The sequence below is a fragment of the Orbicella faveolata genome, unplaced genomic scaffold (genome assembly GCF_042242905.1).
Source record: "Orbicella faveolata isolate gen_17 unplaced genomic scaffold, um_ofav_v1 contig_13, whole genome shotgun sequence".
Taxonomy (NCBI): Eukaryota; Metazoa; Cnidaria; class Anthozoa; order Scleractinia; family Merulinidae; genus Orbicella; species Orbicella faveolata.
In genome coordinates, this window is record NW_028301540.1 from 15611853 (window position 1) to 15639433 (window position 27581).

The 27581-nt window shown below is 36.6% G+C and overlaps 2 protein-coding genes across 2 annotated transcripts; one reads left to right on the plus strand and one right to left on the minus strand.

The window, feature by feature from the left end:
- The first annotated feature begins 1548 nt into the window (after positions 1-1548).
- Positions 1549-5232, plus strand: LOC110046950 (kinetochore protein Spc25-like). The gene is made up of 6 exons (XM_020752662.2): positions 1549-1966; positions 2056-2121; positions 2228-2374; positions 2700-2804; positions 3918-4016; positions 4612-5232. The coding sequence occupies exons 1-6, from the start codon at positions 1642-1644 to the stop codon at positions 4740-4742; spliced, it is 873 nt and encodes a 290-aa protein (XP_020608321.2). The 5' UTR covers positions 1549-1641; the 3' UTR covers positions 4743-5232.
- A 540-nt stretch (positions 5233-5772) lies between these two features.
- On the minus strand, positions 5773-27182 carry LOC110046952 (nostrin-like). The gene is made up of 17 exons (XM_089284800.1): positions 26970-27182; positions 26744-26829; positions 23195-23275; positions 21573-21635; positions 21118-21199; positions 20367-20429; positions 19694-19807; positions 16918-16963; positions 16010-16089; positions 15798-15896; positions 12656-12775; positions 12039-12147; positions 11831-11919; positions 10898-11026; positions 10627-10714; positions 8166-8201; positions 5773-7643 (listed from the first exon to the last, which is right to left on the minus strand). The coding sequence occupies exons 1-17, from the start codon at positions 26994-26996 to the stop codon at positions 7468-7470; spliced, it is 1488 nt and encodes a 495-aa protein (XP_089140926.1). The 5' UTR covers positions 26997-27182; the 3' UTR covers positions 5773-7467.
- Positions 27183-27581: the final 399 nt, after the last annotated feature.

Here is a 27581-nt window from a genome sequence, read left to right on the forward strand (position 1 = left end):
ATAACATTGATACTTTGTAAATTTTCAAAGAATAATTAGAATGGCTGTCATTGTGATCACAACAAAGGTTATTTGACCAAAAAAGGTTGTAAAATGCAATCAAAGCCTTGGTTGCAAACAACTGAGAAAGATCTTTGAAGCAGATTATCAGCACCTTGGCAAGTTGTTAACTTGTAGTTAATAAAAGTAGATTAAAGACCACAGTAAAACTGACATTTTGAGTGAAAGCCTTTCTTCAGAGGAAAAGAGCAGGTGAACTTCTCAAACTAGTTACAGTGGTTAATTAACCTTAATCAGCTTCAAGTTAATAAATGGTCTTTCACTTGCTAGTTGACATAGCACAATAGCAACCTCTTACTGACTGAGTGCCAGGGCTATACTTAGTTCTTATCAACCAAGCAGGAGGTCTTTATGGGAGAATCTTGATGCACGTTGTGAGCACAGACCCAATGCAGTTAGGTCTGTACTCATGACCGAGGTTAAGATTCTCCCATACACACCGACTAAGCACAGTTAATACTATGTTTATTAAATGGCAAACAAGGAAAATCTAATTCGTTTAATGTAACTGGTTTCTACCAGTTGACATTTTGCCTGCGAACAGTGATGAGCTGAACTTAAATCTGCCAAAGTTTGCCCATTGTCTTTAATTTTTTTTCTCATCAGGCTTTTTGGCACTTCTATAGTATGAATATTGTCTGGAACTAATATTTCTAGAAGAAAATAGTTAATATTTTTGTGCTTTAGTTTGCAACGTTTCCACTGCAAAATGTAACCAGTCTACATGCTGGTCTAGATGGGAAAATCTAGACCGTGGTCAATATCAATGTCAGCCAATCAAATTGGAGAACTTGGTAGTTCCCAGTGCATGTGAGACACAGCCATATAATAAATAACAATAGCTTCCATTTGGTGCACAGATGTGCTGGCCTATTTGTCTGTGAAGATCATCTGTTCCGAGAAGCGAACATTTTCCCAAGAGCTCGAGGAAAACTACAGTCTCTGAGGAACAGATAATGTCCAAGGACAAATATCTGAACACATTTTTGCCACAAATAGAGGCTATTGTGTTAATTATCCTTCAAATATTTTTCACAACACACACAGTTTTGAAAATTGGAGAATATCTTTGTGACGCGTTTAGACCGATAGCGCTTGAGCGAAAATATTTGGTGAATTATAATTGGGAATATTAGCCTGAAGACAGGTCGGGGCAGTTAGTTCCAGCCTTGTGAGCACGAGACCTATCATGCCCACCTTCCGTCCCCCCACCCCCACTTTGTGTTGGTATCGTCTTGAAAAATCTTGCCTAGTGTAAGATGCCAAAGTGAAAGGACGTGAATCACTACTGGTATTCCGTTGCTTTTTTTTTTGAAAAATTTATTTACCATATTACCTGCGATCTAGTGACTTCGTACAGACATATTTTGTTGCCAAAAGTGATGAACTTGTCCTGTTGGTTTGGCGACCACAACACTTGCCACTTTCCCGTGCTCATTTTGGACAGTTCGCCAAAAAAATGAAGCTGGCTGTGTCATATGGGCACAAATAAAGTCATCCATGTCTCGTTTAAGGGAAAAATAACTAATTGAAGTCATCGAGGACCTTGAAAATGTCTCTCCACAAGCTGACAAGCTGAAGATGAAAGGCTGTGGTAGAGCTGAGAAGTGGAGTGAGTCATCAAAATCCAGCGGTTTCGTTATATCACGTGATCTCCTCGGGTCTCTTCATTGGTTGGAAGGAAAAATTGAAATAACACCGCGAGAAACTTCTTCTTTTCATCGCAAGATTTATCTCTGTTTCTACAACAAAATGGGATCTACGACAAACGAAGAACTGGAGAACCTGGGACTTAACTTGAAGAAGATACAAGAAAAATTTCTCAACGAATGGACTGGGGAATCTTTTCGAAAAGCGCGCCTGGAGGATAAAGAGAACCATGAAAATATGTTGACTGGCGGGAAAGGTATGAAATCTTGTACGTTTGTGATCACGGAGGTGTTCCCTTATTTTGTCAATCTAAATTTAACTGTCTTCTTCATTTCTAACTCAAAGAGAAGATGAAGCATCTGGAAGACAAAATCAATCGATATCATCTTCAAAGTGAAAAAAATTTGGAAGGTAAGAAATGTGGCGTTTAAAATACCAGATCTGTTGTGTTTACACTTAGTTCAGAATTCAACGTTATTCCTCAAGTGATCAGTCAGAGTGTTTTTTCACTCTGCAGTTCTACGACAGAGGGCTGAAGAAGTTGCAAATCTCGAAAAAGAGCTTCGAGAGTTACAGATGACAGCGGAACGCTTGGTGGAGAAGAGGAATCAAAAGCAAAAACATTTCGAACAAACTGAAGGGCGATTACAGAAACAACAGGAAGGTAATCAAAGAGTAAGCTTGCGTAGGCTAGGAGGGGTAGAGACTCAAAAAAACGAGTGGCCTTCAGAAATCTTCCCCCCCCCCCCCCACCAAAAAAGAGAAGATTTGACCTAAGGAAATACTGAAATCCCAAAATTCTTTTACTCATACCCCAAAATTCTTCCTTTGTATAAGCCAACACCTACTGTGTCAGTGTGTGGTGGGAAACCACTGTTTCCAAGGTAGTCGTCACTTTACACCTCTTTTGTATACCTAGCATTAGTCAATCTACGACTCCATGGTGAATTTCAAGGTGATCAGAAAAATATTGATCTTATCTTTGTCAGAAATTTCCGCCAAGGAACAGAGCACCTCTTACAAGATCAAACAATTTACCAAAGGGACAGAATACTTTAAAGAAAGGCTGGGATTATCCTTTAAGAAGGTGGATGGTAGGTCCAATTTAAGAATTTGCCTTTAATAAATGTAGGATTGTCTGTCAACCATTAATAACTGGGTTTCTGCTTGGAAGAAAAAAAAACACCCCAAATCACTTTTTTAAAAGTCTTTTTAACTCTTTTTAAGTCTCTTTAAGTTTTTTTTAAAGTCTTTAGCACTATTGTGCTAACTGAGGACACTGAAATGAGCAAACAAATATTGTAAATTGAACAGAAACTTCTTAAAAATCCCAACTGGTGGGAGACTGACCAGTTGGCTATAATCTTACAAAGCGTGGAGAAGTTGAGAAAATGGTGCAAGAGATGGGGGGGGGGGGGGATTGCTGACAGGAGTGCGGCATAGGTTCCCAAGGTTGGGAAGCAAGCCTGTGTCGTGGAAAAAGTCTGCTTGCAAGTTATGATTAGGTCTTGGAGACCCCCTCACTACTGAAATTTCCAACGATCCTCTACAGGGTGGGTATGAATATGTTCTGGAACAACATATTCTCAGCTATAAAATATTATGTGCTTGAAAAAAATACTTCTGAAGTCCCACCATATACTGTCATCTGAGGTCGATTTATCACACAACAATTTACAACTTCTAATGCAATATAAAATACATGCACTTTAATGGGTTTTTCTAAAAATTGTTTGTGGAGGATTCAGTGGGCTTAGAGTTTGTGTGCTGAGCAGAGGGTGTGCTTTAATACTGGGACAACCATGTAGTGCACTTGCATTTTGTTCAAAGAGGGAGTAGGCATACTTTTATTGCTGTTCACTTCATGCTTCAGCAGAAAGCAGAGATGTGTGCTACGTGCTGCCCTGATGAGCCACTAAGCTCAAACACAGTCTTTATCTGGAGTTAGTCCAGATGTTGCCCGTGGAAGCAGCAGATCAAGGAGGTGATCACTCCAAGAATTTGACCCTTGGTTGAAATTTTTTTCTGCAACCTCATCCTTCTCCTCTTAAAGCTGGGCTGAAAATTTTCTATGTATAGTAATCACCTTACAGAAGTCAAAAATATAATGAAAATTGCCTTGGGCCATTTCTTCTCAGTGTTTGTCATACATGTAACCCTTGTTACACCCATTTCACTTAAAATTAATTTGTCTCTCCATTTCTTAGAGGAGCATTTGCAGTTTGTGTTCAAGTACATAGACCCAAAAGATGAAGAGAAGCCTTTTGTTTTCACTGTGGCCATTACTAATCATGACAAATACAATGGTAATAATGCAAATGTACTAAATGTATTTATGTTTAAATGCTTTAGCCACCCAGGTGTATAAATGGGTACCACTGAATGTAATGCTAGGGGGTAACCCTGCAATGGATTAGCATCCTTTCCAGGGGGGGAGTTGAAATATTTCTAGTTTTTTTTTTTCTTTTAACATTTTAGAAATATTCCTAGTTGCTTCATGCTACAGAAAGTGGAGATAAGCATAAGCCTGATGGCTCACTTGGCTTGCATGTAGACTTAAACCTTTATCCACCCTTGATTTCAACAAATTCTTTAAACTTTTCTTACATAACAGCATGTTAAAAGTTGGAAGAACCTGCTTGAATCTCAATGTGACAATATTTGTTTGAATGATTTCCCATTTTTGATCAGTTCTATATTCGTCTGTGTTAAATATCACACTGCACATGTAGGTTGAGAAAAATAACCTTTCAAAGTTGAGGGAAAAATGTTGAAACTCAACTGGAAGTAGCTACTGTAAATATTTTCTAGCCTGGCTTGCAGAAACACATGGTTTAGAAGAGGATTTTAGCTTACATTCTACTTTGAGGATTAATTTGTTTTTGCAATTCACGTTCACAGTCAAAGATTGCATGCCAGAGGTTGAAGGACTTGCCGAAATGGTGGACAACCTGAACAGAACAAACAACTTTTCCATGTTTGTAATCAGCATGAGGAGAAAGTTTAAAGATTTTGTAAAAACAACAGAATAGTACAGCTATTAAACACGTGTAAATAAGAGTACTATAAATCATCTACTGTTAAAGGAGCTGTTATCAAAATGAAATATGTGTGAAAGAGTGGAAATGTTGTGGAACAAAGTGTCAGAAAGTAAGGCTGTGCTTTGTATTTGACAAGCTATTTTTATCTATAAAAAATGTGTGAAAACTTTTTGTGACGTGCAGAGCATGATTGTACCATAGATTTAAATACTCATTAGGGTTTTAACATGTATCGGACTGGTGGTGTTAACAGGGTTTAGTGTAACATAATGGTGAGATAAGCAAAGTGCAAGCTGGTGAATTGACCAACAACTTTTAAGGCCGGCCATCTTACTTCAAGAAAGACTTACAGTGCAAGTGTATGTGACAAACAGCAGGAAAGGGTACATGTAACAATACTTTTTCAGGAGCAAGAACTGAAAATGAAAATGTTCTAGAGTTAGGTAAACTGGTCACAGAGGTAAATAAATATTTAAACTTATCCATGACAGCTTGCTCAAAAGTTACCACAAGCACACTCAGCTAACTCTGTTACAGTCTTTCCCGTAAAACTGTGAACACCAGAGAAAATTTCTGGAATGTTCATTGTTTCATGACCGATCAGATGCAAGATGAAACGGCAAAAGGTAACTTCCAAACCATAAAGTGGGTACCCCTGTAAGGCAGACAGCTCCAGCTGAATTTCACTTGTTTCTCTGTATAACTATACTCTACAGTGGACAGCTGGAGCCACTGCTGAGGGTGTCCACCTGAGAGAGAGTTCAGTGTAGTTAACAAATAGATTCCATGTTGGTATGCATCTGTTCAGTAATAGGTCATAGATGATGTTGATGCTCCTACCACATTTTGACATCTTCTGTGATGTATTACTGAACAGACCCATGGCAACATGGAATCTACTTGTTCTATGTAATAAAGAAACAAGAAAACTTGTCCACGACATCATCTACACGTGTGTCCTCCAATAGATCCTAACTCGGAACCATAAAGATGTTTTCACACTAAAGAAAACTAAACATCACAAGGTTTAAAATTTATTTCTCCAGTTTTCTTCAAAATTAGATTACCAAACAATAAGTTTCTCATTAATAACTTGATTTTTTGGGGGTGCCCTAACATCACTCATAATAAATTGCTGAAATACTATAAATAGAACCTCACAAAAGTACAAAATTAACTTTGCAAAGTTTTGTTTTAACCAATATTAGAGCAGGTTGGATTTTTGTTGCAGTCATCTAGCTTACAAGCAGATATCCATTGAAATTAGGCCTTTCAAAAGTTCTGTGAGGGAAATCAGCCCCACTGTCTTGAAAGTACACCCTGGATTTCAGTAGTCTCCCTGAGTCACACACTGCAGAGAGTGCAACTTGGGGAGATGGCCGAAATTCAGACTATTCAGACCATAAGCTCAGTATATACAAGATTTATTGCATACTTTCTTTTGTAACTGGAACTGTAGAAACTTTATGCAGTCCATTACTAGCAAAAATTATATTAGACAAAATAATTAAAACACTCTGACTGGCTTATTTAATCAGTATTGGTCTTGTCAGCCATGTTAGCTGTGAAATAAATCTGTATACAGACTAATACAAATGGAGACCACTGAACAGTGTTTAATTTTGCTCTGACTGGCTATCTTAACTCAGGATACACTGTACCTTCCATAATCCACTTGTGTGTAAATCACACCATACTGGCAATAAATATTACATGTTTTGCTCCATCCATTCACTGGTTTGTTTCAAATTGAAAGTTTAAAAAATTTAATTGATGGTAGATAATTCTTTTTTTATGTTCTTCTTAGTCTACCATTTTACACTGTAAGATCTTTGTGGCTCAAGTATATTAAAAAGAAGCGACTTTTTAAAACTTAGCTATAAAAAAAATTGCAAAATTTTTTTTCTCACAAACATTTAAGAAATTTTTAAATGGTTAAAATATACACGACGTTTCAATGTTCTTGGACATCATTATCAAGTTAAAAGAAACTATATTTTATAAATACAAGAAAAACAATAGTTCATTAAAAAAGGGTAACAAAAATATGCTACAAGCTGGACAAAGAGTTAAGCACTGATGGAGTCACTGAGTGACTCTGATAATGATGTCTGAGAACATTGAAACGTGTATTTTTTAACTGTTTAAAAATTCCTTAAATGTTTTTAAGAAAAGTATGTTTTTCATGATATGATGATAAAATTTGTCCCTTTGCAAAATTGCTGTCCAATTTTTACATCTGCAGTTTATTGCATTTGGCTGATGTTTGTATATATTGGTGGAGTATAATCACATCTGAACTTTATATTTCAGTAGTCTTTTACAGTAACATTTTTCTCCAAACTGATTGTAATAAAAGCATACATGTATGTATTATTATTTTTTTTTTACCAAAAATCACATTTTACCAACAATATTCACCAGTAGAAGTGTACACTGTTGATCATGCTTTTGGTACAATGGCTTGTGTTTATGGAGGAAACGATGTTGTGGAATATTGTGCCTACATAGTTATCTTGAACTGTGCAGTAACGGTAACTTTCATAAGTTTTTAATCCTGCAATTATTTACAAAACCCTTATATCAAAGGCATTGCAAAATGAAAACATTTGTTTCATTTTTGCTGGAATTCCATGTTCTGAAAACAGGGACATACAAAAGCATTTTCCCCCCGCTATCTTTGGCATTGATATGATCTTGAACACATTCTTTACAGTCATCCAATTTCTTCAACATAGCTAGCTGGAAATATTCCTGTTCTGTTATGAAGCTCTCCTTGCCACCAGCCACCGTCCAATTTAGCTGTTAATATGATAATGTCTCCTGGTAAAATATCAAGTTCATCACTTTGTGCTGCCTTGTATTCATACAGAGCACGACATTGACAGATCCCTGGAACAAAACAGTGATTTATAAATTAATTATAACAAGTAAGGCAAACAATGACACTGATGACTCATAAATAGTTCAGTTTGGTCTTGCACAACTTAGTAAGAGTGAAAGCTGTACATGCCTTACTTTATCTAACCAATGCACAAGATAGCATTTACTATCACAATGTATTTAAGCAATACAGCACTTTTTCCATGTTTACATAGCCTCATCTAAGCACTTGGAGGGCTTCAAAAATTGAAGACAGTTATGGAAACCCAAGATGCAATACAGTAATCAGTACACTGCGGTAATCAGGAGTTGAGGAGTAAGCTTCGTAGAGTGAAGTGATATCTAGTTGAAAGCAAAGTTAAACCCAGAATCAACAGGCAAGTTTCTGAAACATCCACTTTGCTTTTGTGAATCTAAAATGTCACAAATGTGTTTACATACTCTCATCTAAACACACACTATTCACCAATGAGAGTGCATGTAGTATCTTGCATATTCAAGAAACGACTACGATGGCTACATGCCACTCACCAGGTGGTTCTGGAAAATCATCAAATTCATCATCACCTGGTAAATGTGATAAAAACAGAAATCAATCAATCCCTTTACTTCCAGGAGCAGCAAAATTCAAAAGAAAATTTATTTTTAGATGATAGTTAAAACTGAACAGCTCCATACGTAGCCATACATATAATGATAATAATAATAACAATAACAATAACAATAACAATAACAATAACAATAACAATAACAATAACAACAACAGTAACAATAACAGTAACAGTTACAGTTATAGTAATAGTGATAATAAAAATAACAACAATGACAATAACAGTAACAGTTATAGTAATAGTAATAGTAATAGTAATAGTAATAGTAATAGTAATAGTAATAGTAATAGTAATAGTAATAGTAATAGTAATAGTAATAGTAATAGTAATAGTAATAATAATAATAATATACATGAAAAAATGACTAGATTCTGATTGGCTGAGAGCAGTGCAGTTGAAGTGTAACACCAGGGCAAAAAGTGTAACACCGGTGCAAAAAGTGTAACACCAGTGCAAATTACACATCGTAATTCTGAGTTATGATTGACTGACAGACAAAAGGAAATTTTCTAAGCCAATGATATCACATAAAATGATGATGAAAATTTTGTGCAGAAACTTTAAAAAAAGCTTTCTTGCATGAGAAAAAATGGCTTAAAGAAAGATCTTCCAGCACTTCCTCCACACAAATTTTTCATGTTCATATTATTAATAAGTAGTCATACCGTTTTTCTTGTTCAATTTGGAATCAATTTGCACTTGTGAGTTTTTCAAAATGCTGAAATTGCACTTGCCAAAGCGGCTCGAGCAATTTGAGCTTTTTGAAAAACTCACTCGTGCAAATTAATTCCAAACTGAACTCGAAACTGTATGGTTACCTATACTACTACCAATAATTATTTATAATAATAATAATAATAATAATAATAATAATAATAAACTTTATTCATTGAGGGTAGTACACAACAGTATATAATCACTGAAAAACCAGTGGCCCTCATATAAATATATTTACAGAATAAAAAAGATTACATTTTAAATAATTAAAAATATAGAAACTGATTCTCAAATATGCAACGATTATATAAAAAACTGACTAAAATATTGAAAAGCAAAGCATTGGATCAAGTTTAACAATTAAAACAAGAAAATTAAAAATTTACATGATAAAATGGGCCAATTCCTTATAACTGTCCATAAAATGTTTAAAAATGGATTTTTTGAAGCTTGTAAGATTAGGTTGGTTTTTAAGGTGGGCAGATATCATATTCCAGAGGTGGCTAGTCGATACTGAGAAAGACCTTCCACCCTCAGTCTCCCATTTGAATTGGGGGCAGATAAGGTTTAATTGACCATGCCTGCTCGTTCTTCTGTTCACATCTGTATTCCTAACAAGCATATGAGTAAGATAGGATGGGCACTCCCCTAAAATCTGTTTATATACCAATATTGACTTATTTATTTTCGCTTCATGGTAAAATGGAACCCAACCTAATTGTTTAAAAAGTTTCACACTGTTCGCTTTTGTGTTGGTACCCAGTATTACGCTGTGCATTTCTGTAGCCTGGACCTTTCTGAAAGTTTTCTACAGAGCAGGATGTCCACATGGTTGAGGCATACAGCGTTGTCTGCTTAATCATTGTGTCATAACAAAGCTTCCTTTGATCAAGAGGTAGTGAGCGTCTAATTTTCCGCAACAAAGCGATTCTCTGTGCTAACTTCTTGCACAGGTCATCCACGTGCTGGTCAAAGGAAAGCTGACTGTCAATCGTCACCCCAAGCAGTTTGTGCGAGTGCACTTGATTAAGTTCACAAGACTTTAAACGTAACTAAAGGGAGGAATGTTCCATCTTCTTCACCAATCATTTTCCCGTAACAAGCAGAGATTTTGTTTTGGACTCATTTAACAACATTGTATTACTTGATGACCAATTCACGACTTCATCAATGTCCTTCTGTAGGCCCTCTGAGACGAAATTGGGGGCCGCTTGATAGCAAGTAGAGTAGCTGATTGTAGTGCCGTCAGCATATATATCAGTGACACAGTACTGCAGTGCTTCAGGCAGATCATTAAAAAATACAAGGAATAAGATAGGATCTAAAATGCTAACTAAAATATTACCTAAAATATTACTTAAGAGTTTCACCCTCATGTCAAGCTATGTTTTGTTGAATCACAATAATTGACAGAAGGTCTTTAGAATAACATAATGAATACAGTGGTAAAGGAAGATTTCCTCAATAGCTAAATTCAGCAACAGCTGGTAAGAAAATGCTCATACAACAGCCTTAACTCCTGCTGTTAAATACAGATCTCTTAAAGAATGTAAAGGGACCTGTTAAATGTCATGCATTCCTTTGACACCCAAGATTATCTATATCCGCAAGGATCTTAGATCTATCTCATAATGTAATTGTTTAATCAAGTCAAGTGTTCTTACTTTTGTTGTCTCTCTCGTCTTGTACACCAGGAGACTCAACTGTAGTTACTTGATCAAGTGGAATTTTAAGATAACTCTGTAACAGGCCCTGTACACAATTAACAAATTAATACAATTGTACAACTATGTGACACAAATTCTGCTATATCAAATATTGGTATAGAATTACTCTTGGGGGCAAGGGTCCCTTAATATGTAAATGGTCCATTTCTCGTACTACATTGCAGATTCTGTGGGAATGGAGTATCAAGTATGCTGTATGTTATCTAACCTGTTTGTCCTTGGTGGTTGTTATGTAAGGCGTTAGCCAAACATCTGGTTTGTGATGGCCATTCAGGTCTGCCAAAGCAGCTTGGACTTTACTGACACTTGCTGTCAAACTATTGATTATTGCATTTGCCTGTAAAGTGAAACATGCATTCAATAAAAAAATAAATAAAATTATATCAAAATGAGCTCAAAGAGGCCAACATCACCTGGACTATGGTAAAAAGAACAGCCGTGAACAAAGTCCGCTGGCGTGGCATTGTAACTGCCCTTTGTTCCACTAGGAACGTAATGGCCTAACTATACCAAAATAATGTCCATTATGCATAAAAGCTTGTGACTATTGCAGAGGTGGAAGGAATCCTTCCTATTCTCCTTAAATAAGATGGTAGTTAAGTTAACTGAAATAGTTAACTTACAGTTGAGTGTTAATTAGGAAGTTGCATTAGATTTAAATTTAGTTAGCATTTTCTGTAATATATAAACCACAAATGACTGCACTGGACCACATTTCCAAACACTAAGAGGAGAGCTGAAAATACAACATAGCAGAGTATTTTTGTCCCACTTCGATGTGTTAGAAAATGCAGTCAATTGTGGTCTTGAGTGTTTGATATGACTTCCCAATTATAACTAAAACTAAGGAGAAAACTGGGAAATGAAACTGTTAAACTCTATGCTAATCAAGATCAGATATTAATCAAACACTTTCCCTAAGTATATCTAAACTTAATGAATTATTAGATAAAAAATTTAAGTTCCAAAAGTTTTTTAATAATAGTACATACTGTTAAGAATAACTTGTTTCTACTCTGAATGTTGACAGTAGTACATGGTTGCTGATTTCAGACAAGAACCTTGATTTGCTGAGTCCCTGAGTGGCACATTAAAAGTAATTGAGAAAAGGAAAAAGGTATTTAAAAAGAGATAAACTTACATGTGCAAGTTGAGTAGCGACATCTTGTTGACCTTCTTCACTGCAGTAATCAGGAGTTGAGGAGTAAGCTTCATAGAGTGAAGTGATACCTAGTTGAAGGCAAAGTTAAACCACAAATCAACAGGCAAGTTTCCAAAGCATCCTTATTCCACTTCGTTGAAGTAAACAATTCATGGTGTAAATTATGTATCACAACAAGGTGTCCTACCATCTTTTGTTTTCTTTTGTTTCTCTAGTGATTCCGAGAGTAGTTGGATCTTTGTTTGAAGCCCAGTTCTTCTTCTGTCAAAGTTCATGGGAGTCTCTAAATCCTCCTCCTACATGCAGAACAAAATTTACCACTTAGTCGGCACATAAATAAACAATACAGTTCAGTGAAACAGTGTTTCTGCATTATGTTAGTTGGCACTTGTCTTGACTGACTTGTTTCACTTCAATTTGTCGTATCAGCCACCAAACTACATTAAGCTCTGTGTAATATTATGTAATGGGTGGAGCAAATGTATGCAGTAACATCAAGATATGTACATAACTTTACCCAATTTTCTAACACATTTTCCAGGCATACAGTGGACAAGAATTTTTTTAAAAAATACTAGCTCTAATGTTGGGATATTTTCTTTATAAAGTATCACAAAATGCTCAAAACAGAATGCAGTTGAACCTCCACAAATGGCCACTTTCCTCTGTCCCCAAGGTGGCCACTGTGAAGAGGTTTGACTGTACAAAACATTAAATAGCAAAATGTTACTCACTGACAATCACTGAAGGAGGATAAATTTATTGCACCAGATATTGATTAAAATTGACAGAAATGGTACTCACATAGCAATCATACAAGATCTGTTGTGAAGGCCCTCGTGGTTCACCTCTTGTTTTAGCTGCTGTAACAACATCTTCTGAGGGATTAATCTTCCATACTTCTGAACTAACATTCTCATAATTCTGTCAAAAGGAAATACAGTTTCAACCTGACTAGTTTAAATAACCCTATTACATAGTGCAACATGGCTGGCACAGTGGTCTACAGCCTAGCATACCACCTAGGATCTAGAGGAGAGTAGAAATACTCTGTTACTAAATGCCGCCAAAACCAGGATAAGCTCTGGCACAATAGACCACTTGGTTTAAGCAGACTTAAACCCATTAATATTTAGAAAATAGCCCAAAGAAAATGCGCACACTGATTGGTTTAAAATCATGTCTATTAAGCAACTGGATTATGAGTTCAAGATTTGTATCATATTATGCATAGAAATCTACTAGTCTGTCAAAACTTTATCTAAATCCTCTTCACAGACACCTCGAAAACACAAAGAAGTGACTGCCATTTTGTTAACAAGAGCACACTGCTACATGTACGTTACTCACTGTTTATCACAGAATAGATCGATAGTGAGTAGCGTAGCGGATCAGAGAATGGCATTTGTGATAGAACCCTAGTAGATTTATACTAATTAACACTAATAGATTATGAGCTCAAGATTTCTATGAAATGATAGTTGATGAGGCAGAAGACCAAATCAACTATTGCCTCATAGAAATTGAGAGCAGATAATCTAATTGTCTTAGTAGAATTCTAATGAAGCTTTAAAGAAATTCTTTAAAGTGCAGTTAATGGAGCATGACACTCTAGGCCCCTGCTGGGTTGTTACTGTTGTTGTAAGTGCAATATTTAAATGAAATGCAACAAATTCTTTTGTTTTTCTTGTCTTAAAGAGACAATGAACACTTAGCCTTTCATGAATACATGTTGCAACACTGTCTAGAACACTGATACATCACATATTTTGCATGGTTAGTCTAAAATATCTCCATTCACGTCTCCTTCTAAGCTGCAAGAGGATCTTTACTTTATATGGTACATAATTCACCATTGACCTAAACCCAGACAGCTGTCTGGCTATAAAGAGTTCTAGCTTGAACTTTAGCACCATTCACTAGCTTTATCGCTACTGTGAGTATTATTTAGTCTTCCACTCCTACCCTCCCTCCTTTTGGAGGTTTGATTGTTGTTATTATTTGAATGAATAAAGTGGGTTCCTCTCTCACTGTGATGCTATTGGTTAAGTCTTGCAGTGACTTCCCCAAGATTTGTTTTTCGCTATTTAGTGGCACTATTTTGCTCTCATTTTGCCTAATTCAATGCAGCATGTGTAGGTGATGTTGGCTCGTAGTGCTAGGGATATAGTAGGCTTGAGCAAGCAACAAATGTCTATACTCTGGCACGATGCTGGCCAGAGGCTTCAGCTTATAGTGCTGTTAGACTTTAAACTTTTGCCAACTTGTCTGATCCAGTGCAGATTTTACCCCTGAGGAAGACAAGTAAGGCTTTGGCCACAGAACCTTTATCCTTGTGTGGTTTTTGCATCCGTCTATTACAAACCTTGGAACATAACTCTCAAGGAACTGCAACATTACACTGTAACTGAAATTAATGCTAACAATAGGTGATTCCACAAAATATCCATACCCTACCACGGGCCACATGAACATTTCAACCCCCTTGCCTTTGGAAATTCCAAAATGCTCTACCCCTCATGCCCTCCGAATTCCAAAATCATTAACCCCTTCTCCCTCCGGAATTTCTGATTTATTTTTTCAGACCCTTTGGAATTCCTGTTTGACTGGCTAAAACTTCTAATGAATAGAAAACTTGCACTTTCCCCCCCCCCCCTCAAAGGAAATTCTGCTAACAATTTTTGGTCTAGCAAACAAGCCACTCAAGTTTGTCAATGTTATAAAGTACACTGTGTTTTAAGCTGCTTAATACCAAATAAAACTTTTTGCTTTCCGTTCATTAGCTTCATATTTTCAGGAAAGTAGATCACATTGACAGTGTATTGATACCAGTGAAAGACAAAAGTAAAGTTCATGATGTGCTGTCACCCACCATATTGAAAATTTCATTCACTGAGTAACTGTTGACCACTAGTAATGCAGCCTTACAAATCTGTCAGGTGTTCCATTTGGAAGCGAGAGCCTGGTGCAAGATTTTTGCATGCAACAGGATCGTCTGTCGACAATTTTAGATCAGAAAGAAACACAGACTGATGTTATAGTTATTTTAATAATCTGTCAACTAATTCATCAACTTTAAGGCCTCCTTGAAGTGGAGCTTGCTGAACAAGCCATCTGCCGCTCATCCGCATGAATGCTAACACCTGTGGTTTATGCTTGATTTACAAATCAGAAAAGTTAACAGATCAGTGATTTCAAGTGAAGCTTTCACCTTCTTCCCCCTATGGAAATTCAGAGCTGAACCCCCCTCCCCCTAAGTGTTTGGCATTCCAAACTGCATCACCCCCCCCCCCCCCCATACATTCAGAATTCCAGTCCAAGAAACCCCCCTCTCCCTTGAAATTCTAAGATGCTGCCCTTGGTATGGTATGGATATTTTCTGGAATCACCCAAAGTTTCCAATTATTTGTGTACGTACTATTAAGCTTCATGCATTAACAAAATTGCATGGACTGAATTGTCATTGGAAATTTGCAGTTTTCTACATGTACGCAGCCATTTTTTATCCCCTAGGGTCTAAACTTTCCTTCAAAACTTTGGCAAAACGAAGAAATGCCCCCATCTCGTGGACAGACAACAGCTACTGCACTTTAATGACTGATAGTGTATGAGTACCTCAGCCAATCAGATTGCAGCATTTTCACTAGTATACCAGTAGAATATTACTAAAACTCGATAGAGAAAGGGTACATGTTTTCTGTTTCTTAAATATTACCATGATATTCCTTACCAGTAAATACTGTATTACCAAACCAGCAAATAATCTTTATTTATTATTTATCATTACACGACATCATGTAACTTTCTAAAGACGTTCTGAGAAACTTTTAGCAATTTCCAAATATTTTAAGTCTGAACCTGCAACCACTGTTAGTAAAAGTTGAAAGATCCTAAAATGTCTCAGAAGCATTTATGATCTATGGAAGATTGGTGCATTGATACTCACTTGTTGAAGCTGAGGAATCACAGCAGCTAGCATGTTACTATATAATGAGCACATCTCACGCAAATGTGTTATTCTTTCTTCTTCTAACTTTTCACAAGTCTGAAAACCCAATACAATTGATTGCAAATAAATGCCTAATTATTATTGTTTGTAAGACAGAATAAACTCATAAGCAAACATTAAATATACTCTTTTTCATTCAAGAATTTTACCTGACAAAACCTTAACATAGCAGCGTCCCACTCAAGTCTTGCCTTCTCAGTCTTTTCGTACAGTTCACGATATTCCTTATCTGTCAGAACACAATGACAGGTAGGTCGTCAAGTGGGTAAAATAAGCTCAAATATAAAGAAAACTCTTTACAGCTAATAGAAGATGGGAAATGGTTGGTAAACATCATGAACATCCTCACAAGATCTTCCTTCCTACATCCAAGAATTTAAATAATGGTCACATCAGGACAGCCCTGTAATATGTTTCTCTTATAAGCCTAACAAAGTCTTGGTTTAAGATGATTTCCAGTCTGTACTGCGCAGTCTCAGCACCCTAACGTTTATAAACATTATAAGTCTCACACGATGAAATGCGAATCGATGTTATTTGTTACGAACGATATACCCCTATAAATCTCCAAGGCCTTTCAAATTCTTTTTTCAACAGCTTCATTGATTTTTACAGCTGTGAAGTTGTTTCATCAAGTGATATGAGAAAGAGCGAAGCATAAAGCCTTGACCGCTTTGCATCCATAATAGTGGTTGCTTTGAAACTTTAAAATTTACTTCATGTGAGTAGTTGCAAAATGTGTACATTTTGTAATGTCTTACATGACACAAAACAAAAAAATGCAAACAAACTCTTGAGAGTGCATTGTACGGACTGGAAATCATCTTTAAGTTTCAGGTATTAGAGATCTCTTAAATAGTAAACATATTGCTACAACCCTGAGATGGGATGCTAGTCCACACAGCGTCCCCCCCCCCTCCTCCCACAGAAATAGGGTGGCACCTGCAAATGTATGTATAGATACACCTAGGCAAAGTATTGCATAAGAATAATAGGATTTGCAGATTCATCACACATGCCGAGTGTATATTAATATGGAATCCTTGACAACACTAACCTGCTTTTAAAGAACCATCTGTCATTTTCTTGCACTTGACATCCATCTGTACACATAATCAAATTTCTATGCTCACACTGATAACTTTTTAGTGTTTTTAAAAAAGATCATTGTTGAAGTCATCTCATCATCATCATCATCGTCATCGTCGTCATCATTATCATCACCATTTCTACTTTTAAAGGTGTCTTCAATTAGTGATGTAGTTCATAGGGATCGTATCACAAACGCTTATCCTGATATAACTGTAATAAAATTTAATAGCCTTGATTACAGGGGTGATTTTTCCATGTAGGTCTTTCTCTGTAAGTGGTTTAACTTGTTATAAGATGAATGTTGCATTTTGGTATAACTTGCTTGTCTCCATGTGTGCTGATCTAGAGAAGTACAGTGCATTCACTGAAACCGGGGCCACCCAGACAATGAAAACCAATCAGATGGCAGAGCTAAAACAATCGATTCCAACATTTTCAAATCCAGCCAATCAAATGCCCGGTACAAAACAATGAAATCTCAACTAGTTCATTGTGATGCTAATGTGATTACAGTGTCGCTTAATAAATTGTCAAGCTCAAGCTGTTAGTAGTTTTGCGTGCTTGTGGGTTTAACAAGAATTATATGCTGCACTTTCTATGGGGTCATTTGTTGGTTTAGAAAATACATGAAAAGAAAAGTTGCATAAGAGTATCACTCGTAAATATATATCGCTAAGAGAGTGAGTGGTGTTGCGTTTGAATATTGTCATGGTTGTTTAAAAGAAACCCTTCAAATGGTCTCTGAGTAGTTTCGCATGTGCACAGGTTTGAAATGTATGAATTGGCAAGGGATTATTTTCGAGGTAACTGAAAGAAGCTGAAAGCAAACTTCAAGCCGAAGAAATGAAAAGTTAACTTGATACAAAAATGGACTTGTAACCGGAATTCTTTGTTTGAAATATCTTTGATTTTTCCACCCAGGGGAGGTTCCTATGCATGGCGCTATCATCTTTTGTTTTTCCCTGAGTGAGTGATTTTACACGCTGAGGCTTTGATAGTACAACGCGGAAAAAATTTGTTTGAATTTTCCATGAAGATGTTATTTCAATACAGTGATAACCCAGAAAGAGAACTCAAGCCCCGAAATGTACAGCTGCTGAGACAATGTTTTTTTTTTGAGAACTGTGTGGTGGATAACCAAAAGCTTTGTAAAAAATAGAACCACACACAGACAACAAGAGTGGAATTTATTTTGTAAAAAAATGTCAAAATCTGTTATTCTATGATTTTAAAAAACAGCCATAAACGTGAGGCCATATATTCACAGTGGAAAACAGTCAATCTAATGAGTTTACCACACTTATCGATGTCAAATCTGAAGTAAAGTAACACAATATTTTCTAACGTGAAAGTACTAACTGCTTGAGCTTGACAATTTATTAACAGACACTGTAGTTGTGTAAGCATCACAATGAACAAGTTGAGATTTCATTGTTTTGAACTGGACATTTGATTGGCTGGATTTGAAAATGTTGGAATCTATTGTTTCAGTTCTGCCATCTGATCAATTGGTTTTCATTGTCTGGGTGGCCCCCGTTTCAGTTAATGCACTGTAAAAAACATATACAGGGTTTGCAGTATATTCGATTCTATTTACACGTAACAGTTACCACAACTTATGTAAAAACCTCACTTGTGAAAAATGGTTCTGACAACAGTACTGTACTTTTCATGAATAAAGATGGTGAATTTTAAGCTCGGTAATGAAGTGTGAAGGTGAATTAATCAACATGACACGAGCGTCGGACAAAGAAAAATTCTGAGTCCCCACCAGGAATCGAACCCATGACCTCCTGAACACTGGGCAGGCACTCTATCCACTGAGCTACGAGAACTCATGAAGAGCAAGGTCATTTAACTGCGTTACATATTAACTCAGTTAAATGACCTTGCTCTCCATGAGTTCTCATAGCTCAGTGGATAGAGAGCCCGCCCGGTGTTCGAGAGGTCATGGGTTCGATTCCTGTCGGGGACTCAGATTTTTTCTTTGTCCAACACTCATGTCATGTTGATTAGTTCACTTTTCAGAGTACTGTACTTTTCTCTTAAAATTTATTTGATTTCCACAGTTTTCTTTTTCTCAAAGTTCCTCGTCATCATCAACTTAAATAAAACAATTTACACCACCTTTGCATTTAAAGACATAAAACAAAATCAGCACAAAAAAGAAACAAACAAACAAATAAAGAAAGGGAGTAATACATGAAAGGCCATCACAGTTATGTATGCAAAAGTAAAGCCTGAAAAAAAAAAAGAAAAAAAAACTTAAAAGGGCTTTGAACTTGTGACCTGTGATGCTGCCACAATGTTCTGCCTACTGAGCTATCAAGCCAACTGGGAGTTGGCAAGATCTCTGAAAGTTCATTTTCCTCAACAAAAATGAATAGAGGATAATTATATCATGTATCTGAGCTGTTCTTTAAAAATATTTACTATTCATTGAAAGTTTTTTCCAGGCTTTGTTTTTTGCTACTGCTTAAAGGGCCCTGGTCAGCCACACCTTTGTTTTGGTTTACAGGCAAGAGTTTGGCTGTTAAGTTTAATTTGGAGCATGTTGAAACAAAGGAAACCACTGTGAAACTACTAAAAGATAATTAAACACACTTTCAGGGACACAATTTAAAGAAAAGATTTTGCTTCACCATTGCAACATTAATAATTCTGATGGCATCGAAAATGGGGGAGCCTGACTAGGTCCTTTATGCAGTAATCATTCATGTTTAAATTTTACCATAGTTCACCTTGGAAATTTCTTTTTCAGAGAGTACTTTACCACCTCTGCCAGCCCTCACTTCTTCAACTTGTTCAAACATAACTTCAGCTTCTCTTGTCTTAGTGTAAGCACTACGTTTTGCCTAGTTGGAAATCAAATGGAATGCTAAGGTCTGACGGGAATTTTTTTTTCACAAAAAGGTGGACCAACCTTTTTGTAAGTAATTAAATGTGTGACCAAAATTTACTTTCATATCATTACATTTGACAAACCACCGTGAAATTTCCGTTTATCTCTTTGACTAGACTTGTGCAGATGTAGTGTTTTGGAGAAGAGAAATTTATGTGAAAATTGTTCTGCTTTAAGCTTATTTTTTTCGTCATCCAAAATCATTGAAAATTTGCCAGGTTAAGACTGAGTACACAGCCTTATAATTTTCAACTTAAAGAAAGTAAACAAGCTGTAAACAGTTTAGCCAGGACAAATGGATGAATGATGGTAATTTCTACCACTAAGAAAAATACATTCTATTTGGTTGATAAACTTCAGTAACATGGTTCTACTTTTCAGGCAGGTGTGTCCAACAGCTCTGTTCAATCAAATAGAAAGTTTGCCTGGTTTCTTACAGCATGATCACTCACTCTATTATACACCAGTATCAGCTTTTCTATAACAGGACATAAGTTGACAAAAACTGTTACCTTAAGAGCATCATTTAGTTTATCAACAAAATTCTTGTATGATTTGTCTACCAGAGCCTCCACCTACATGAAAAAGGAGTGTTAGAGTATGGCTGTTTGTGGTGTCCTCTTCCAAATGGAAACAAATCAATACCTTAGCACCAATTTGGATGGTATATTGCAGTTGTAGCATGTGCTGGTCATATCATACAAAAATTATATGCAACTTTTATCAGATGTTGACTTTTTCAGATGTCATATAGTTGTTACAGAGTTTTAAAACACATTTCAAAACCTCATATCATTTTTTGCACCATACATAACAGTCATGAAAAAGCTGTACGTTTCATTTGCAAAAACAATTAATTTTGTGTCAGCTAGTGCCTTGCCACTTACAATTAAGTTGTACAGTCTAAGCTTAAATCTGCCATAAATTTGTCAGGTCAAGCTTTCCAGGATAACAAAATATCAATGTTAAAAGCAATCGTAAACCTGTGATCAATTGTAGCTCAGAAGATGAAGAGCCTGAGTCAAAATTGATAGAAAAGTGGGCATTTGTTTTGAAGGGGGGGGGGGGGGGGGGTGAGTTGAAACTTGGACTTCAACCTTATTAATGGAATCAATTATAGCCCTGACTCATCATCCCATACGCAGTTGATACACAGCAAACACACTGTACATCTGTCACGTATTTAGAATTGATTACCCAGGGTTTTAGAAGTCCACATTTACACATCTAGCTAGACTTAAGTTTAAGTGGGAAACTCCATACCGCTTTCCTTGCTTTTGACTGTGTTTCCACAAAGGCTTTGACTTGCTTTGACACTTCATCATGTAGCTGATTTCCTAATGTTCTGAGGGTAACACCAAATAAAGAAGTATTTACTAACTAGGATCCATACTACTGCTAACAATTTTTTTAAGTGCTTCCTGGCAAAGAAACCTTTTTTACTAAATACAATCACACTTACAAATGACTCCTTTGCAAACATTCCATGATTCATCAAGAGCCTTTCAAAGGTTATGATTTAGCACAAAGAAGTTCCAATTAAATATTTAGTTCTAAATAATCATTTTCATAATTACTCACAAATAAATTTCAAGACTTTTTTTAACTGCCAAATGTGTTGGATTTTATTTTGAATTTTTGCCAAATAATTTTTTCTTGTTTCTGTCTAAATCTTGCATTAAGTTTGATTGTGTTTATATAGTCTGTTCACATCTTACCTGTGTATGTCTGCTTCACTTTCCATTTCAAAAATAGTATTTTCCCAAGATGATTTGAGAGTCCTAGGAAACAAGAACAACAGTCTTTAAACCAATTCAACCAACTCTTTTAGTCTCGAGTTAATGTTGCAACTCCTAGAGGGTTATGCTTCAAACACTTAAAATATAGACAAGCACAGTAACCACACATTATATGGCATAAAGGGGGGATCACTCAAGAAATGTAGAAAACACGAGCCGCAGGTGAGTGTTTTCTACATTTCCCTCGTGTTCTCAAATGCCCGTCGTGTTTTATCACAGTGTAATACACAGTTTAGGCTTCTTTATTTGTTCATTAAAAAACAACTTAACAAAATAAAATTTTTTATAGTTCTTATAGACTGCCATGTAACTACTGGTACTCAAAAGTTGAAGCTACCGCTTCTTTGAAAATTTGCCAACTATGTCTTTTTCTGTATGCTTAAAGAGAGAGTATGTAGGCTACTTAACAAAAACTAGGTTCCAGGTTCTCTCCACACTCCCTCCGTCCCTCATCTATTTTTTTATCTTTTCCACACTTTTAACATTTCTTTGTCAGATGAAAGTGGTCTTTTATGACCACAGTTATAAAATTTTACTGGAATGAAAACATCCATAGCTGCCGAAAGGAGCGTCACTGGAAATTTCATGAGGAAGGGGGTTCTCAAAACCCAATATATTTAAAGGAAAGTCTGAACAAAACCAGGAATTTCCAGAGAGATGGGGACTTCAAAGCAAAAAACCTTCCGGGTACATATAAATATTTTCTGGAACAACAGAATTAATTTAGCTGTGGACTAGCCACATAACAGCCAATTTTGAATACACTTCCTGGAAACATTTTAGAATGTTTTCCTCTGAGTCTGGTCCTCACTATTAACAATTTATTTTAAAACCATAAAATAAAATTTATGTAAAAAGTGCAGCCTTTCCAAAAACAAATAAAATACACTTGACCTGGTATATAACCCTTTACCCCCTAAAGCCAAGGGCAGTTTTTCCCAAACCAGCAAATATAGACTATCTGCCTGTGTACAATATACCATTTGAAAGCCACTAATCAGCTTATTTAAGAATTGACATCAACAGCTATGAAGGAGGTAGTCATTTTGAGAGAAATTGCTTTAAAATGTGAAACTGAAAAACTTCCAACACACATCAGCTCTCAAATATCATAGGCTTACCCCTAAACTATTAAATAGCTTCTTTAGCAGGTATTAGTGCATAGTGTGATGTGTGACAAGTCATGCAATGCATGTACACCTCAAAAAAGTAATTGTAAACTTATTGGGGTGGTCAACCATGTCTTAGATAGGAGGGGGTCACAAATTTATGACTTCAATGTGTAGATCTTTGAAAGACATGGCAAGACTTTTTGGGGCAAAACTTCATAGAAATTTCTCAAATACTCACAAAGGTTATGACACTGTCATGTGCCAATTGGCACCCTTTGGGAGTAAAGAGATAACCAGACTTACCCTAAGTAGACAATGCTCATAGTGAGATAACAATAATGCAAATCTTTACAAGCACTCTTCTCATGGCCTCCAAATTATTAAGTAGCAACATTTAACCGTACTAACTGTCTTGAGTTTTCAACTTACCCAAGTGCATCCTTTGATGTTTTCTGAGCCTTTGCTGCTAACTTAGTCAAACCTTCAGCATAAGCCTGTTCTATTTTTGCTCTATAATGGAACAAGCAGATTCCTGATTGGTGCAGTGTTTAAAGTTTCTACTATTAAAAATTGTTTTGATTGGTCTTAAGAAAGCACAGTGGGGCTCCCTAGTACAATTTAGTACTGACTGAGATGCTGGTAATTAATTGTTTTTGTTTAAGGTTACTTCCCACCTTCAGAGGCCAAAAAAATCGTTTTTTCTTTTATTGGACAAAATTTAAGTTCGTCATTTTATCCAGTGTTTCCAAAAGAAAAACATTAAAAATCTCAAAAAGCGGCCGAGTTATTTAGAAAAAACGTATTTTCAAATAAAGTTAATAAACTAGGAAGGTGTCACAATCTTGTCAACGGGCGAGAACCCTGGGGAAATTTTCGCGGCAAACGCTCATTGCTTGAATTTCATGTCATTTGCATATTTTTATTTACATCACGCACTTGACAAAAATTCCCACGTGGAAACTCTACGCTAACTCCTATGGAAAAATCAAAAGCAGAAAAAAGTCCTCGGGTAAAGAACACGAAAAAAACCGGCCCAAAGAAGAAAGAAAAAGCTCCACATTGTCAAGGAAAGAAAAGAAAACCTTGCCGAAAGCGACAAAGGCTGTTGGTTTGGCCAAACGCCTTCGACAATCTCGACATCTGCTGAAGATCCGGAACGTTCGAATATCCTTGGAGCAAGTAGCTTAAAAATAAAAGTCAACGGCAGTGCAGGCTGCAAACAAGATTCTTCGTTGGAATCTGGCGGAAGTGATGAAGAAAATGAAACCCTCCCAAGGAAACTCATTTCAGCAATAAGGGTATTTTTTAAGCTGTCCGTCGATTCCTTAACGTCTTGTTTTTCAGCGGCACATTTTCCGCCTTAAACCTTTTTGGCGCGGGTTTTGCTTTTGCCTTTGCCTTTAGCGTCTTTGCCTATTATATTACGTCGCCATCCTGAATTGAACTCCACTGAGCGAGATAAAAAAACATGTTGCAATGTGATGCTTTTCCCGGGAAATCTTGATCTGTTGTCATAGACCCTAGGAGGTCCTGTTGTTCCATTGGTTTGCGGTTTCATTAGGCGTGATAATCTCCGGGCGTGGCACGAGTTGTTTACAAACCTTTACAACCTAAAATCTCGCATTTGATTTTTGGAGGAGTACATCCACTTTGAGCGAATTTATAGGGTATGTAGATTTGACGGATTTTCGTGAAATTTCGCCAGAACATTCCAGAAATAATGACAAACCAAAGTGTGTCGGGAAATTTTGATATTTAACACATTTTTCCCGTGGCGTCCATTTGCGCAACACGTCTCGCATGTTTTTAGCTACTCCAACTTTAGAAGTGGATATCTAGACAACCAATCAGAATATCGAAAAAGCCCGACACACTTTTGTTAATTGATGGCTTGTGAATAAGACTGTGCAGCCATTTTGCTCGTACTGCGGAATCTGATACCCGATAAATTCAATAGAAGAAGCCTTGGTCGTTTCACGCCTTACCGCCTCCTGACACTTCCTAAAAGAAAACATTGCTAAAATTGTATTTTTTTTCGTAAAGTACATTTATTAAGCTTTCTTATGATATATAGTTTGTTGGAGTTTTATTGAAACTGGCGCGCGTACAATTTTTTTCCCGAAGGGCACCCGCGAAGGTGGGAAGTAACCTTAAGTTTAACTTGAAAGAGTGGAAGTAGGGCAATGCCAGCATCCTGCACTCCTTAGAAGCTAAAGTTACAATTTGAATTAAGAACTTACTACCTGTACGTTTTAAGATGTTAGGTTTGAGTCTACAGTTAAATACTTTCAGGGGTTCACAAGATTCGTACCCAGTGGTTGTTATGTATTATATATACGAGAAGGAAGTTTCCAGTTGCTATATATTTAATTACGTGTTTAGGAAGGGAAGATTGGATGAAAGTTGCTTGAGACATGTAGGGAGTAGGAATGCATTTTTGCTGCAAAAATGTCCCCAGCAGTTTCATCCATTTTCAAGATTATGACACCTACCTAAGAGCTTGATTAACTTTTATCTGAAAATCGTTTTTTTTTTTCCTACATTAATAACTTGACCACTTTTGGGGTTTTTAATAGTTTTCTTTTACAAACATTAGGTAAAATGACTGACATAAATTTTGTCAAATAAAGGAAAAAAAGAAGATTTTTTTTTGCCCTTGAAGATGGGAAGTAGAGCAAGGGCCTCTTCAAATGAGCCTGGTAATCAAGCTGGCTCAGTTACTGGGACAAATTTTGTGGTCTTTCATATTTATAGCAGTTCATCCCTGTTGACCCGGATGAAATTTAAGAAACAAAACCGAAATGTTACCTGGGCTTAAGTGTTCATATGGGAAAACTTTTATCCCAGTTGTGGAGATCTTGGTTTCTACAACCGAGATCTCGGCAACTGGCTGGCCCGCCTTTTCATATGAACACATTGAAATACAAAGGAAATAGGAGTGAGGCGAGATCGTGGTAACCAGGCCAGCCTTGTCAACTGGGCTCATATGAAGAGGCCCTAAGATATGCGAGTAGTTTACAGTCTTTCCCATAAAGTCTTGGCAGTTATCTTTTGTGGTTTCATCTCGCATCTGACTGGTCACAAAACAATAAGCATTCTAGAAATTTTCTCTGATGTTCAAGGTTTTAGGGGAAAGACTGTAACATCCTTTTTAACTAGGAACAAACAAATAGAAACTTAATGACCTTGCAAAAAATCGAGACTTCGAGACAGGTTTGTGAAAAGATACACATAACTGCTAAAAATTGAGACTATTAGACCCATGATTTTTTTCCCAAATTTTGTGAGACCCATTTGATTTGTAGAGGGACCATTTGCCACCCCTTCCAAAGCTTCACTGAAAATGTAGAAAAACAAGATTCTTTTGCAAGCCTACTGAGTGAAATGAAATCTGACACTTGTTATTTTTCCTGTCTCTTCCCTCCGCTTCCCATACTCCCCAGTTCACTGGTACCCAATCTTCTCTCACCCCCAATTAGAAAAAAATGACTGGGCAAAGGTCTGAGCAGTCTTGCAAAAGAATTCCTGGTGGGCATTCCCGTAACGATAACATTGAAGAGCACTGGAGGGCGAGGGAAGGGATAAATCACAAAACATTGATACACTATAACAGCAAAATTAGATCACAGAAATCTAAGTTGATGGTTAAGCAGGAAGAGAGGCTAATCCTTCATAGCAAGAAGTGATACGTACTATAAATAGAGCGTAAGCTTATTCATACACTGAAATACCGAAACCACCAAAAATAAATTTTGAGGAATGCCCAAGGGCAAGATAAAAATACACTTCTAAGTAAATGAGCTAACTTAGCCTGTACTCAGGCTATCGGCAAGAGAAATGCCAGGGAAATAGAGCTCCACAAACGCTGTAGAAACATTTGCTGAGTAGACATATTCATTGACGTATTAAGCATAAATCAAAGTTTGAATTTGCGTGAGTTTCCTTTATCCATAATTATTATTCGGCATATTTTCCTACCTTTCATTGAAAATAGAAGAGGCTTCACGGCAAAATTCATTTCCTTGTCGACACAATTTCCGCAAGTCTTCATAGCCTTTTTGTTCCTGTTTACAAACAACAGACACACGGAAAGTTTATAAAGATGCAATCTTATTTAAAAGTTCCTAGTTGCAAATATTATGCTTCCAACAATAATTGCTTCCAACAATACTCCCGCATAAGCTGATATCATAGCGATAAGTACCCAGAAAAAATCCTCAAACTTGGCCATGGTTGATGGTTGAGGCTTTCAAGTTCTATCTAGACACACGGCATAGATCTTCCCCAAAGTCCCACTTTGACGGCCATCTTCCTTGAGTCCTAGTTTTTTCCAGTAGTCTGTGCTTCCGCTGCAGAAACTTTAGGGGTAGGGAGGGGGGATTTAAGTGCCGCTGACAGACCAATTTATGATCGACCGCTCACAACAGGCAAAAAAAAAAAATCGGCAAAAATAATTTCTGCTTACACACTACATGAGGAATTGCTTTATTTGGAAATCTAAATCTTTTCAAACAAAAACTTTGCGTTTAGAGACCTTTAGAGTGTTTCCGGTCTCAACGACCATACTGAAGGGAGGGGTATGTAGGGCTTTGTCATAGTTTCGTGAAATTTTGGCAATTCTTTCAGACGATTCACAGGTGCAACCATGCAGCACAAAATATTTTTCGTTCTGCCACAAAAATTCATTCTTAAGTGGTGATCATGAAGCAACAAAGGAAATGAATACCGGTGCAAGCTCATAATGAAAGTCACTTACTGAACAGACGCAGAACTGAGAAAGGCTCAGAAAGTAAGTTTAAACCTTTTTGCTTATTTT